Source organism: Arachis stenosperma, chromosome 8 (assembly GCF_014773155.1).
Source record: "Arachis stenosperma cultivar V10309 chromosome 8, arast.V10309.gnm1.PFL2, whole genome shotgun sequence".
Taxonomy (NCBI): domain Eukaryota; kingdom Viridiplantae; phylum Streptophyta; class Magnoliopsida; order Fabales; family Fabaceae; genus Arachis; species Arachis stenosperma.
The window spans coordinates 50,968,769-50,984,227 of NC_080384.1; the positions used below are offsets into that span (position 1 = coordinate 50,968,769).

Genomic DNA, 15,459 nt, shown 5'->3' on the forward strand with positions numbered 1-15,459 from the left:
TTATGTTATTCTTTTTTCTTTAGCAGTTAGATCACTATATTTTGAAAAATTTAATGACTGTTATATAAACAAAATTGGAGGATGAAAAAGGAAACAGAAGTTAGTTGGATAATCCTAATTCCTACTTCTGAGTTCTGATTTTGGGCTCTGCTCCTAAATTCCAGATTTCCAACCTCCAAATCTCTAAAATTCTGCTATTTTCCGACTGTCTCTGCTTCGCTATCTACTCCGCCGTGGGAAGTAATCTTAGCAAACGCTGCCGGAGATTACAAAATGCAGTTATAAATAAGCACTCACCGGGACATTTCCAATGAGCACGCCAACTGTTTGTGAAAATGCCAAAGAATATATTTTTTTCCTTCATCAATTGTGGCATGAGAATGAGGAATTGGAAGCCTTAAAGGTTTGAAGTTTGTGTAGCTTTTCACTATCCATTGTTCTGAATTCACTTGGTATTCTAATAATGTTGAAGTCCCGTAGTTTGTAGCTTCCTCTTTGAAGAAGGGCATGCTTCAGCACGATTTCAAGAAATGGGGCTCCATGATCAGGACCTTATGTGTTGATTCCAGGCACAGGGAAGCCTTGTCCCTTTTCCATCAATGCATAAAGGGTTATGCAGATTTTAAACCCGATCACAGTGTTGTTGCTTCAATTCTCAAGTCTTGTTCTGCCCTATTGGCTCTCAAATTGGGCACAGCTCTTCATGGCTATGTTGTTAAGCAGGGCCATGATGCTTGCCAGGTCACTAACAAAGCATTGCTTAACATGTATGCAAAATGTGGCAGGCTTGTTGAATGTAATAAGATGTTTTATCAGCTCAGCCACCGTGATTCTGTCATTTGGAACATTGTTCTATCTGGGTTTTCGGGGTCCATGAAGTACGATTTGGATGTGATAAGGATGTTTCGGACAATGCACTCCAATGGGGAGGCTATGCCCAATTCGGTTACTGCTGCTATTGTTCTTCCTGTTTGTGCTCGTTTAGGGGATGTCGACGCTGGAAAGAGTGTGCAGGCTTATGTGATTAAGTCTGGTTTTGAGGCAGACACCCTTGCTGGGAATGCTCTTATATCAATGTATGCAAAGTGTGGGCTGGTATCTCATGATGCATATGCTGTTTTTGATGACATTGGTCACAAAGATGTTGTTTCATGGAATGCAATGATTGCAGGTCTTGCTGAGAATCTCTTGTTTGAAGACGCATTTACGTTGTTCGGTTCAATGGTGAAAGGGCCTACACAACCAAATTATGCCACTATAGCAAATATTCTGCCTGTTTGTGCATTGCTTGATGAGAACGTTGCATACCAGTATGGAAGGCAAATCCACTCTTATGTGCTGCAACGGGCTGAACTGTCAGCTGATGTTTCTGTGTCCAATGCTTTGATTAGCTTCTACATAAGAGTTGGTCGGATGATGGAAGCGGAATCTTTATTTTGGGCAATGGATGCAAGGGACTTGGTCTCTTGGAATGCTATTATTGCAGGATTCACATCAAATGGTGAATGGTTAAAAGCATTGCATCTGTTGAGTAATTTAGTATCTCTAGAGATGCTATTGCCTGATTCTGTGACTATTGTTAGCATACTTCCACTTTGTGCTCAATTGAGAAACTTGCATGTAGGGAAACAGATCCATGCATATATCTTCAGACACCATTATCTTTTTGAAGATACTACTGTTGGGAATGCTTTAGTTAGTTTCTATGCAAAATGTGGCAATACAGAAAAAGCATATCATACTTTCAATATGATTCCTAGGAAAGATTTGATTTCATGGAATTCTATTCTTGACGCCTTTGGAGAGAAGAGGCATCATTCAAGATTTCTCAGCTTGTTACATTCAATGCTTAAACTAGGAATTAGACCTGACTCAGTCACAGTATTGGCCACAATCCATTTTTGTGCTTCTCTCTTGATAGTAGAAAAGGTTAAAGAAATACACAATTATTCTATTAAGGTTGGATCTCTATTTGGTGACACTGCTCCCACAATTGGAAATGCAATACTTGATGCATATGCTAAATGTGGTAACATGGACTATGCTAACAGAATGTTTCAGAAACTTTCAGAAAAAAGGAATCTGGTCTCATGCAATTCGATGATTTCAGGTTATGTGAGTTTAGGATCACATCATGATGCAAATATGATTTTTAGTGGGATGTCTGAGACAGATCTTACCACCTGGAATCTTATGGTCCGGGTATATGCCGAAAATGATTGTCGGGATCAAGCTCTCAGACTGTTCTACGAGTTACAAGCTCGAAGGATGAAGCCTGATGAGGTGACTATCATGAGCATCCTTCCGGTATGCACACAAATGGCATCGGCGCACTTGCTAACACAATGTCACGGCTATATCATTCGTTCTTGTTTTGAGGATCTTCACCTAAAAGGAGCCCTCTTAGATGCATATGCAAAATGTGGTATCATAGGTTGTGCAAATAAGCTATTTCGCTCAAGTGCTGTTAAGGATTTGGTTATGTTTACTGCTATGATTGGTGGGTATGCCATGCATGGTTTGAGTGAAGAAGCACTTAGAATTTTTTCTGATATGCTTAAAATGGGAATCAAGCCAGATCATGTTATCTTCACTTGTGTATTATCAGCTTGCAGTCATGCTGGCCATGTAGATGAAGGTCTGAAGATATTTTATTCAATGGAGAAAATCCATGGTATGAAACCAAATGCAGAACAGTATGCTTGTGTGGTGGATCTACTCGCTCGAGGTGGCCGAGTTAGGGAAGCATATTCTCTCATCACCAAGATGCCAATTGAAGCTAATGCCAGCCTTTGGGGGTCATTGCTTGGTGCCTGCAAAATCCATCATGAAGTCGAATTGGGGCGCATTGTAGCCAGCCATCTCTTCAAAATCAAAGCTGACGACATTGGAAACTATATTGTTTTATCGAATTTGTATGCAGCAGATGCTAGATGGGATGGGGTCATGGAGGTTAGAAAGATGATGAAGAACAAAGATTTGAAAAAGCCAGCAGGATGCAGTTGGATTGAAGTTGAGAAGAAACATAACATATTTGTGGCTGGGGATTGTTCCCACCCACAAAGAAGCATTATTTACAGTACTCTATGTACGTTGGATCAACAAATTAAAGAACCAATAGAGTTTTTAGCGTAATTTTGGTTATGCATTTATTAAGAAACTGGCATCCAATCAATGTTTCATTACACATTTGATAATACCCAAAAGAGCAACCATAAGAAATTAGGCTTCCCAATACGCAAATTTGAAGATCAACCAAGTTAAAAACTATTGTTATTAATAGTACCGCATGCAAGCAAGAAAATTTCAAGATTGGCCTTTCAAACAACAGCTAAATAAAACCAAAATAAAGTACCAAATCTGTCAGATTCTCAAATATCTAGAGCACCAAAATCTGAGTACCCAACATTGAACAGTCATTCTATAAATTGTGATTTTATCTTTATCTTTTTTAGTTGTGGTTATCTCTCTGTATGAGTCTCTGCATCCCCAATCATCAGGTACCACTGGCTTTGGTCTCTGATTGAGAGGGCGAATATTTTTCCATGAGTTTTGAAAGTTGTTCATCGAAGTTCTTCTCCATCTGCACCTCTTCCTCCCAATGCCTGTGCTTCAATGCAGTAATGCTTTCTTCATGAGCACGCAAAAGTTTCTCCTTTTCAGCAACAAAGTTCTCCATTTCTTTGTCTTGGACCTCAACAAATTTCAGATATTCATCCGCCCTGTATCCAAAGAAGCAGAAATTCACCATAAACAGCACTCACAACATAATTAAACCACATTCTTTACTGTATCACAAATGCAATCAAGTACTGCTCCTTTAAATGCAGAGGATCGAAGACTCAAGTAAGCATTGGTCATTATTGAGTGTGTTTTATTTTCCATTTGGATCTGATGTATAGCTATTATGTGTTCGGGTAAATTTTTATGAAGTTAGTATTCTCTAGATTATTCAAATTGGAAGGTTGAAGGGGATAGATTTGGAAGAAAACCTAATTCATGTGAATAATCTAGAGAATACTAACTCCATAAAAATTTACCTGAACACAAAATAGCTATACATCAGATGCAAATGGAAAATAAAACACACTCAATAATGACCAATGCTTACTTGAGTCTTCGATCCTCTGCATTTAAAGGAGCAGTACTTGACTGCATAACCTTCTCACGTTCTTCCTGCTGCATCCTCTCAAAATCATCTTCCTTTGCAATCCTTGTCTCATGAATTGACTTAATCTGATCCTTGAAAAAATTTTCTTGCATATACATCTTCCGGTTGGGACACAGGATACAATAGTCAGAAACATAACATGACAAACATACACTTTTGACCTAGAGAAAATTACAGAACACATCTCACCAGACGAAAAAGAAATTAAGGATGAAACCAACCAAGTACAAAATCCATAAACAACAATCTCTATTATTTTCTTTTCCTTTTTTTTTTTTTGAGCGAGAAACACGCCATGCACTCTTGTAATGAACTACAAAGTAGTAATTACATATGAAACTTCTCAATAGAACAGTTCACTGCATAATCATATTTGAACTCTCAAGAAACAATCATACGCTAGACATTTATAACACAAGTAAAGCAAATATGCATCAAGAAACAGCTTAAACACAAAAATTATAAAAGGCTTCTAACAACTCAATAATAAATGATATCCATCGATACTGAAATTCACCCTTAGAAATTACTTTGAATTTTGTTGAATAATTATTGATAATAATGTGATCCTTTGTATACCAACTGAAGTTATGGTTTGCCCAATAGGAAATATAGGTAAGCTAGAATAATAGTGCCATCTGAGACACATTAACTGGGTAGCAATCAGAGGATGATCCATTGAATGCTCTTTGAGCAAGAATTTTGTTCACAGCTTCTGAAGGATGAAAGACATCCCAAAACACATACTGGTCTCTGTTTCTGCATGGAATGGAATAGGGTAAGCAACTTATCCGTCCTTGAAAACTTCCAACTCCACAGCATGCTCTACCAGTCACAACAAAACCTGTAAATGAAAAAAATACATCATCATGCCATGATGATAATGGAAAAGAACGTTGATTCTCTAAGACTAAATGATATTACACATGATATTTCTTCATTTTTGACTCTGTAATTATGATATTCTTTTATTTGAAAACATAGACACTAACCTCCTTTGAAGTTTAAGCTTTAAGGCATTGTGTGTTAATAGATTTTATGAAATGTGATAATCACTTTTCTTATAAGCATGACACTAACCTGCCCTAGCCTCATGTGCAATACCATTTACCTCCAAGAGAACTCAATATAGTTTACACTATTGCAATTCCTGAATTTGATAATGTCACTCTTTTTATATAATTTGTCCATGTTACCCTCCATTTTCATTATTTTATGTTTTCGGTAATGAGAAAAGCTCATAGAAATTGAGGACAATTTAGGAATAATAATAAAGGAGTGCCATTATTAATTAAGGAGCAGCAAAATACACCCCTAGATTAATAACCATATAATTAAGGACATTTCTTACCATAAGCAATTGGGTCTTGTATAATCTGCGTGAGAGCTGCATAAGTGTTGCCGTAAACAAAAATTGATGAACCACTGTATTGTGTGTTCAGTTCATCAACCAAGGATCTCAATCTATCATTAAAAATTCCAACCATTGCGTTGACATCATCCACGCACATTCCTGATGGGAAAAGGCCTTTGGATATTTGATTCGGTATGCAACCGAGTGGTCCAACACCTGCCAGCAAGAACTTTCTCAGCCCCAAATCATGCAGACGCTGCAGAATAGTAGCACCTTCCTTGTGTTAAGATTAAGCAATAAATCTAGAACAGATTATAGACACTGTTTTGATAGTTTCTGTTATATCTCCTAGCATCTCTCTTAATTACTCTGTTAGTTCGTATAATTTCACTAAATTTTCAATTAAGCCATTATAATTTAATCCCTATACTAGATAAAATTTCAGTTATGTCCTTACTAATAGTTATCTTATATTATATATAATCTTAGAATATTCGCTTCTAGAATATTACACAATTGATCCTACATTGAATATAAAAACAAATATTCCAAGAACATTTCAAACTCTTTTAACAAAACGATTAGCAAGGACCTAATTAACGTTTTTTTTTTTTTTCAACAAGATGCATTGGAAAATTTACCTGAATCTGAGTTTTGTATTGCCGTATGAGTATATCAGCATATGTTTTTGGGTCGTAGAGGAAGCTTGATGAATATAGTCCTGACAAGAGATAGTTGTTTATGTAGTCATTGCTTCCATGATTCACTATTGCCAATGACTTCGCCAAATACTGACTCAAATTCATGTCATCCATTGTTGTCTTCAGCTGGGTTACGGTTGTTTGAAAATTCTGCACCTGCTGGTTGAAGGTAATGCGTGCTCCCTGTGTCGTTTAATCCGTTAGTTAAAATCTGGACATACAGGAATATACACTCTCGTATGAAATTTTTGGATTGCAACATTACAGGGGTGAGTGAGTGGGAGAGTAAAAATGTGTTTACACAGATCTGAAAATTTTAGATGCTATGTTTTTTCCCCCATGTTATTTCTGTTTTACTTGTAAGTGACTCGTTCATAAGTAAATGTGATAACGAGATGTGAAAATTTCACATAAAATACATTTTCAGAGAGGTGGTTATTCATCTGAAGATGTCTTTTATATGAAGATGATAACTGCAATGTGGACATATGTTATGTCAATTAATTTAGTTAAATACATTAATAATCACTTGGATCTCAGCTGTCATCTTCACACGAAGACATCTGCATGTGAATAATCGCCTTTCAAAAAATAACAAAACTAATCAGTACAAAGATTACCAGATTTCTCCCCGTCTCATCGAGTATCCCGGCTGCAGCTGAAGCATAGTTTACTCCCCAGGTAATGTTCCTGCCTTGTATCTGAGCAGCTGCAAAAGATGGTAGATATGGATGGCCAAATAATTCACCTGCAAAACTGTTTTATCAGCTCAAAAGATACTCTATGATTTTGGTAATTACCAAAAAAAAAGGCAAAAAGTTATGTACCTAGCAGATCTACAAGCATTTTTCCATTTGAAAATCTCCCAGTTGGACCCCATGAAGTATCAATGCCATAAGGTACATAATTGGCCTTTGCAAAAGAGGCCAGGTAGTTGTTGTTCCCATTATCCACTAATGAATCACCAAACACAAACATAGCCGAAAATGGTGGCATCGGTGATAGTGTCGCGGTGGACACGTTGTTTACCGACACAGAAATCAAAAGTAGAGTCCAAAACGCAATCCATACCATTAGCGAACACACCATCTTGTTAGCTCTTTTAGTTCTTGATGCTTTGAAAACTAAATTGAATAAGTTCTACTTATAAGGAAATAATGGATATGTATCTCTTGTGCTTCTCACATTTATTCTCTTTTTCTCCCATCTTCCTGCATATATTAGGCATTTTCAGTCATGACCATGCTATCTTACCATATATGGTGATCACTTTGGGGTCTTAATGGACACTGAATTATTGCCTTCACACTTCAGAAAACCCCTCACCAGCATGGAAAGTAACAAAAGAAGTTTATTTTGGTTACTCAAGGTGATGCTAGATTGTGTCTTCGCACCATAATGAGCTGTATACTTATCAAGCATATATATTGATTGTGCATGTTTTTCGGGTATACATTAAATGTGCTTTAAGAACATGCAAAATTTTCTCATAAGGAGTTGAGACTTTTTCGATTAAAAATATACATGTACTGCCACCGACAAAACTAAAGAGAGCCAAAACAACAAAGAAAACCTCATGCAACACAATCCATTCAGGGACAGGCGGCCAACCATGACGCACGGGCTAGTTGCTTCACAAGGTGGTGCCGTATCCCATATAGCATCAAAAGCATTTGCTTTTATATTATTATATTATTATATTTAGAGTAAATTGGTAGTTTATTATATTTAGAGTAATTTTATTGGATTAATTAAATAATTTATGGGGAAAATGAACTAATTAAACACCCTAATAATTAAAATACTTGGATAAACCTATGGATTGAGAAACTGGACATGGAACAAAAGTTCATGTGCAAATTGCAGGTTGTACCATGTCAGCACGTAGAACATGCATATTAACCATAGATATGCTAAAAGAATTCGTGTCAGTTTCTAATCGAGGAATAGGGTTGGAAGCTTCCGTTTTACTTGTTATTTATTTATTAATTTATTTATCTTTTACACCTATCTGAAATGACTTCTAACAAGCACAAATAAGGATGTAGTATTGTTCCAAAGGATATAATAATTAAGATTCATAATCCTTTATCAAATAAAGTTTCAACAAAAATTATTTACATATTAATATAACCAAGTAAAAAAGAAATTTAAATCTTTCAAACTTGGCTTATCGAAATTCAGTAGAAATGGAAAAGATAGTTTTGTTCATGATATTTATAGTTTGGTGTCCACAGGAACTGAAACTACAATGGCAACATAAATACATAATTTCTACAAATGCTTGATGTTTACATTCAAGATACTAATCGATAAAAGATTACTACATTTTATTTTTAAGCATAATATTTGTAAGAGATGTGTTATGTGTATATACATTGTATGTGATACTATGTCGACCATATCCTATTGGATGGGCTATGAACCCAAGCTAATTGGGGTACACATTTCATCCAACGGTGAATGATGTGTGAGTCGACATGGTTCCCACACATCACATAATATGTATCCTTAATATTTTTAAAAATGGAAACGAAAGCTTGTTTAGTGATTGGGAAGTGAGAGTGTACCTGAATTTGGCATGGAAATTATAAATAGATAAATGAACATTGTTGCAAGTTGTTGAGTGTAGGACTTGAAATATAGGTTATAGGTTGAACTTGCATGCTTTACCAAAAATCCCGACAAGAACATGATCCCTTATTGAAATGATGGAACCGATTTCGGTCCCTAATAATGATATCTTTGTCAAAGATACCTGAAACATGCTTCATGAAACTATGACAGTCATAACAAATCCTAAGATTCTTGATAACCCTGATGGTCCTTCTATCCCTATGATAAAGAAGCAGATAAGCTACTGCCAGTTTCTCACTATGATAACCCAGAGAATGTTCTTTCTCCTCCTCTTGGATGTCATGCAGCACATTGGAGGTATTTTGGGTGTAACCTCCAACTTTCACAGTGTCTATAACTGAATCTAGAAACTTTGAAATCTCTTCCCATTGTGGATGAGAATTATCTCCTGATACAAACTCATGAACTGTTTGATCAACATGGAGCCAACTACAGCCAGGCTCCTTTGCAATCCTATTCTCCCTCATCGAATTCCTCAGCCCGGCCTTCTCAACCCATTTACCAACTCTGCCATAGGCGTTCGACATAAGCACATAATCACCATCGTGATGGGGTTCCAGCTCAGTGATCCGCTCCTTGGCTTTCTCAGCCAATGCAAGATAGTTATGATTCACACAAGCCCCAAGCAGGGTCCTCCAAATAACAGAGTTTGGCTGGATTGGCATTTCCTGCACAAACTTAAAAGCCTCATCAAGCAATCCTGCTCGACCAAGGAGATCAACCATACAACCATAATGCTCCAGCATCGGTTCCATCTGGTACTCGCTTCTCATGGATTCATATACCTGCCAACCCTCCTCCACAAGACCACCATGGCTACAAGCCATCAACGCACCAGTAAAAGCAATGCGATCAGGCTTCAAACCAGACTCCCTCATCCTGTGAAATGCCTCCAAGGCCTCCCTACTTCTGCCATGAACTGCAAACCCACTGATCAATGTTGTCCAAGTAACAACATTCCTATATGGCATTTCTTCGAACACCTTCGCCGCCCTGTCAATTGACCCACACCTCGAGTACATATCAACAAGCGCAGTGCCCAACAGAACCCCAACATCAATCCCACTCCTTAAAATAAAACCATGAACCCATATACCCAATTCCAATGCTCCCAAGCTCGAAACCGCAGACACCACACTCAACATGACAACCTCATCGAGTTTCAATCCACACTCCTGGACCTGCATTTGCCGGAAAACCCCAAGAGCTTCAGCAGGCATCCCGTTCCTTGCCAAGCAAGAAATCAAGGAGGACCAAGAAACCAAGTCCCTATGGGGCATTTCATCAAACACCTTAACTGCAAACTGAATGGACCCACGAAAACCATAAGCACCAATAAGTGCATTGTGAACGTAGAGACTGGAGTAGAATCCAAGCTTGATAATGAGTGAGTGGAGATGGTGAGGGTCAAGATGGCTTTTCAAGGCGGTGAGGACAAGGGGGAAGGTGAAGTGATCAAAAGGGTGGTGGGGGGTTCGGTGCATGAAGGAGAATAGGGAGATGGAGAAGGAAGAAGGGGTGGTTTTGATGAGGGTGTTGAAGAGGAAGGGGTCGCTGGGGACGGAGATGGTGGGGTGGCTGAGGAGGAGGGTGGCTGCATAGCGTGGAGCTTCGGGTAGTGGCGATCGGGCGCAGTGGAGGACGAAGCTTCGGAGGGAAACAGGATTGGAATGGTTCCCCGTTTTGATGAGGTTGGCGTGCAGCTTGTATACATTGTTCATGGTTCATTGTTCAACAACATTCTTTCTTCACATTTGTCTTATAAGTAAGCAAGTAATTAAGCCAACACTAGCATTTTGGAATTTTGGATCAAGCAACAAGTTAATAAAATGAAAAAAACAAGAGCCTAATCTAATTACTAAAGTGCTAAGACTTGCACATAATAGAAATTACAAACTTATCGAAGATTAATCATTTATTTTATTACTTTATAAATTTTCTCATTTTTAAAATTTTTTCTAGTACTTTCCATTATTATTATTTGAAATAATGTCTATTAAAAGAGTGAGTTATCTTCTCTAAAGGGAGATTTATTTATCCGAGGATAGAGCTTTCCTATTCTCCATACTGAAATTTAGGTTTACTTAATTGAAAGAGGCACTTTCTTTCTGTGGTTTTTAACAAAGTATTGTTTGGAAAAGTGGGTAAATATGCAAGCAAGGCACACAATGGTATGGTTATTCCTGTAATAACATTAATAAACTCCAAGAAGGATATATTCTGTGAAATCATACATACACTAACATTGTATAACTATGCTGCTTGTTCTCCAAAGGCAGGTAAAAAATCTCGTGGAAGATGCTTTGTTTTGTTTCTAAGTTCTAACTGATCAAAAAATAAAAAAGGCAATTTAATGCCGACGAGGTTCCTGCCAAGAATAACTACAATTCGAAAACTGCATCGGCAAAGCTATACAAATCAGAACCTCCACCGCGGCTAGCAGCAGCAACTGAGCGATTATCAGGCATGCCTGCAAAACCATCTGCACTTGCTTGTGCCGATGTAGGTTGTCCGGCATAACGCTGCACCAGTGACCAGTCATCAGAAGATACCCCTTCCCCTACTCCACGCCATCTATAAAGATGATTGTTCCCAACATTGTCTAATCTCGCATCTCCTTGATAGCCAGAATATGAACTAGTTGTGGCAGTGATTCCGGCTGACATAGCAGAGCTAGCTATGGCTCCTCCAACCATATTAACTCCGCTCGCCACTGCACCACCAAGATAGCTTTCTGGCAAGGATCCTGAAACAGATCCAAGTTGCAGCGAGGATGTGGCAGGATAATTGTTCGAGTAGCCATAGGATCTCCCATCCAGCAAATGTGCTGTGAGTGGAACATCATATGAGCTGTTGGCATCCAGATGCCTAGCAATCCTATGCTCTTGCAAGGCAGCAACTGAAGTTGATGCGATAGACGGATCCTTTGGAGCAAACTTTGGTCGTTTAGCCTCTGGAGGCTTCACTTTCTTTGAGGGATTACTTTTATCCACTTTTCTCTTGGGCGCTACGGCCTTCCCTTCAATTCTTTTCTTGATTTCACTAATATCTTTTTCCAAGTTGCTAATCTTATCCTTAAGTTCCCACCCAGGAAGGAATTCATTCAAGCCGATCTTATGACCTTCCAAACAGCTAACTACAGATTTCAAAGCAGCTAAATATTTTACATTTGCTTCCTTCTGTAAAAGATAAAATACCATCAAGGTCAATATTCATAATGGAAAGCAATTAATAAAAGATAACGGCATAGGCTATTCAACTAGAGTATACCAGCAATCTAGGAATATCGTGTGACCCATTCTTGGTTTTCTTCCAAGCTTCTTCAGATTTCTGTAGAAATGATGTAAGTGCTGTCTGAGGAGAATATTTCTCTTCAAACCCAAAGGTATAAGCCAAGTCAACTGCTTCAACAACGGAGCCCTTTTTCATTATTCCATCGGCAATTTCTGTGGCCAAAACAGACAAATTATTCAGATTGTGGAAAACGCTTCAGAATACAACATATTTATACAAAATCAATCTTCAAGGGTTAAATAGGGCAGAATGCAATCAGATTGGGATGGAAAAATTTAGATCAGCCCATTGTTGCTTGGTAGAGGGTGAAAAGTTCTTCTCAATTTATTTTAATGATATAAGAATGGAAAATTTTACAAGATAAATGCACTGCACTTTACTTCAAAAATTTCAACCACTGCATATATTTTGTTCCACCAAACAAGCTTGAAATGATTTGTCATTCTAAACTATATTAGGCTTAATTGTCACAAGAGAATCAAGTAGTTTGAAAAATTGAAAATTCAATGCCAACAGGGTAATATCCAAATCAGTAATGTAGTTTAGGTAACAAGCATTCCTATAATATGCGAAGGAATATAAATAACGACATTAGCTTAACTCTAAGACTCTCAATTGCAAAAGCTTCACATTGCTTCTGCTATAAAATGAAAATGCCCACTGTTGAATTATGTTAGATTAGCAGCAATGTAACTCAAAGTCAGTTGAAAAAGTCAATTTGGCGGGGTTTAACATATACAATACCAACAGTGTAGCAAGTAGTTATAACTTAAAAATTAATACTACTCCAGAAAGGGGAAAATAGAAAGTCCCTCTTCTTTCTGGGTCACATTATCCTATCCATCATAGAAAAAAACAATCTAACTATAATGCGCTATAAATGAGGATGATCCTGACAATAAAATCAGGTGATTGCAATGATAATGGCTTGTCAAATGTGCATTGACATAAAAGATAAGTTGACAGGCATTGAGAGCCTATTGTTTTATATCTATAAAAATATAAGGATTCATATTCGTAATGCCTCCACAAATACAAGAGAAAGTACACTTATTCCTCATAATCGCAATCAATGTAATAATGATGCCTATCAAAGAGTCCCTGCAGAGCACCTGATACTTAGTCCTCTAAAAGAATTAAAAGATATTTACTTTGAGGTTTGAACCAAATTCAAGTGTATGGATAAAAGCTACTGGCCAGTTTATCCTTAAGGGTTTCATGATTACAACAACATGCAGATTCCAGCTTATTAGTTTGCCATTCAAGTTTGAACAAAAAATCGTATGAAACAGTTTCCCTAAACAATCCAAATAAACGAAACAGCTCTCATTTTTCATGAAGTTCAAAACTAAAGCAGTAGAACCAAACATTATCATGCAGTAGCTCTTGCATTCTGCTAAATTTCATGAAGTTCAAATATTTGAATTTGATCATACGCAACCTCTTGCATTGCATTGCAACTGAAACATTGCTTCTGCAAGAAGAGCCAGCCACGTTTTCCTCAAAACTATCTACAATACAATTTTGTAAAATCGCAGTAATCACAACACAACCGCAATTAAAGAAAGAAAAAATTGAAATTTTCACCTGAAACCCTCTTAAGAAGGGTCTGAGATTGGCGAAGCAAATGTGAAATCTCTCTGGCATTGCTCAACCTCAGCAAATTCGACAAGTCCTCGTTTCGGAAAACAGCCGGAATCCCAAAACAAGCAATAAAAAGAATCAAACCCTTTGCATCCGCCTCAGAAGCCTTCGCCACACCACCTTCCACAATCAACCTCTTCCTCCACGCAACCGCGCCATTGTTCGCCTCTTCCTTCACCGAATTCTCCACCACATTGCTCTCACTACCAACGCAACCAGAGAGAAGATAATACTCCAGAACCAGCACCGATGCCTCCCTCGCCCGAACCATGTTTGAGTCCTTCTTCATATACGCCTTGCTTCCCTGAAGGAAGAACCTCCCTATGCACTCGAGCACGATCTTCGCAGGCTTCGGAGCGTTCCGGATTGCCGCCGGAACCTTCTCCCGGAGCAAATTGGGTTCAGAGATGTGCGAAATCACGTACCTCCGCAACCCGCGGCTGCACATTGTTTGGCATAGTGATAGAACCTCGTCCTCGGTGCCTTCTAGGGTTTCGGCCTGCGGCGGCTCCGACGGAACAACGCCGTTTGAAGACGGTAGGGATTCGAGCTCCTTCGACCTAGCGTCGAGGGCTTTGTCGATGAAGTTGAGGTGGTTCTGGAGCTCATCGTACCTTGCCTTGAACGCTTGTATCGCGACGGAGAAGCTGTTGAGGTCGTTCACCGATTTCGCTATTGTTTCGGCGGCGCGTTCAGTTTCCGGCGGCGGAGTAAGGGAAGCGTTGTTAGGGAGGTCTTGTGGCTCGCATTTGACGGTTATTGCGGTTGTTGTTGCTGTCGGGGAATTGTGTTGAAGATGTTTATGTTGTTCTTCCTTAACGGTTAAAGGGGACGCCATGGGAGAAAATAGAATTAATTTTTAAAAATAAATAAAAAAAATGGATTTCGTTTTTGAATGCTTTTTGTGAAAAAAAGGAAGGAAGATGATTAGGAAGAGGAAGCAGAGGAAGCAGTGTGTAGTTACCAGTGAACGGGTGTTATAAAATGGGCCTAGAGTAATAGGCTATGGCCCATGAGAAGAGAAAGAAAGACATTGAAAAATGTACAGATAAAAAAATTATTGTCAAAAAAGAATAATAAAAATTTGCATGATTATGAAACAATTTAACTTTATGAATTCGATTGCTTACTATATACAAAAGTGAAAATCTCATTCAGGCACGTTTGAAAAATTTTAAAAATTATTTTTTTAAGTTTTTAATTTATGAAAAATAGTAATATTATTAAGTGTTTAAGAAAAAGTAAAAAAATGACTTTTTTCATAATAAAAAATTTTTTATCATTTTTTTTTTAAAATAAGCACTTTTATAACTAAAAAATCAAATACAAAATAACTTATTTATAAGTCATTTTTAACATAAATATTTATTGTTTAAGTTATTTTTTCAAAAAGAACTTAATTAAACTATTTATCCAAATTGAGTCTAAGAAGAGGGGATTAGTAAAATTTGTCTAACCTGATGCTAATACAAACATTAAAATATATAAATTATTTTACATTGAACTATAATTTAAATTCTAATTTTAATATATAATCTTTTGCCTAGAAATTCAAATTTTACATTAATAAAAATGAAAATAAAGAAAAATAAAAATATATCGAAGAAAAAAATTGACTGTAATATAACATAAATTTCTTTGCCATGTATTTATAAAAG

The 15,459-nt window shown here is 37.5% G+C and overlaps 3 protein-coding genes across 4 annotated transcripts; 1 reads left to right on the forward strand and 2 right to left on the reverse strand.

Annotated features, from left to right (window-relative positions):
• The first annotated feature begins 105 nt into the window (after window positions 1-105).
• On the forward strand, window positions 106-3,135 carry LOC130946166 (putative pentatricopeptide repeat-containing protein At5g08490). Its single transcript, XM_057874841.1, has 2 exons — window positions 106-403; window positions 481-3,135. The coding sequence occupies exons 1-2, from the start codon at window positions 311-313 to the stop codon at window positions 3,133-3,135; spliced, it is 2,748 nt and encodes a 915-aa protein (XP_057730824.1). The 5' UTR covers window positions 106-310.
• A 1,503-nt stretch (window positions 3,136-4,638) lies between these two features.
• LOC130946313 (GDSL esterase/lipase At1g71250-like) lies at window positions 4,639-10,584 on the reverse strand. 2 transcript variants are annotated; one of them, XM_057874994.1, is made up of 6 exons: window positions 8,797-9,024; window positions 7,054-7,437; window positions 6,847-6,974; window positions 6,167-6,409; window positions 5,523-5,781; window positions 4,639-5,015 (listed from the first exon to the last, which is right to left on the reverse strand). In XM_057874994.1, the coding sequence occupies exons 2-6, from the start codon at window positions 7,313-7,315 to the stop codon at window positions 4,792-4,794; spliced, it is 1,116 nt and encodes a 371-aa protein (XP_057730977.1). In that variant the 5' UTR covers window positions 7,316-7,437; window positions 8,797-9,024; the 3' UTR covers window positions 4,639-4,791. The 2 variants fall into 2 exon arrangements, 1 of the variants encoding a protein (XP_057730977.1); XR_009072257.1 differs by lacking the exons at window positions 4,639-5,015; window positions 5,523-5,781; window positions 6,167-6,409; window positions 6,847-6,974 and having other exon boundaries at window positions 7,254-7,437; window positions 8,797-10,584.
• Window positions 10,585-11,039: 455 nt separating this feature from the next.
• LOC130943697 (protein FRIGIDA) lies at window positions 11,040-14,987 on the reverse strand. The gene is made up of 3 exons (XM_057871696.1): window positions 13,745-14,987; window positions 12,134-12,309; window positions 11,040-12,042 (listed from the first exon to the last, which is right to left on the reverse strand). Exons 1-3 carry the CDS (start codon window positions 14,637-14,639, stop codon window positions 11,245-11,247), a joined length of 1,869 nt encoding a protein of 622 aa, XP_057727679.1. The 5' UTR covers window positions 14,640-14,987; the 3' UTR covers window positions 11,040-11,244.
• Between the last annotated feature and the right edge of the window lie 472 nt (window positions 14,988-15,459).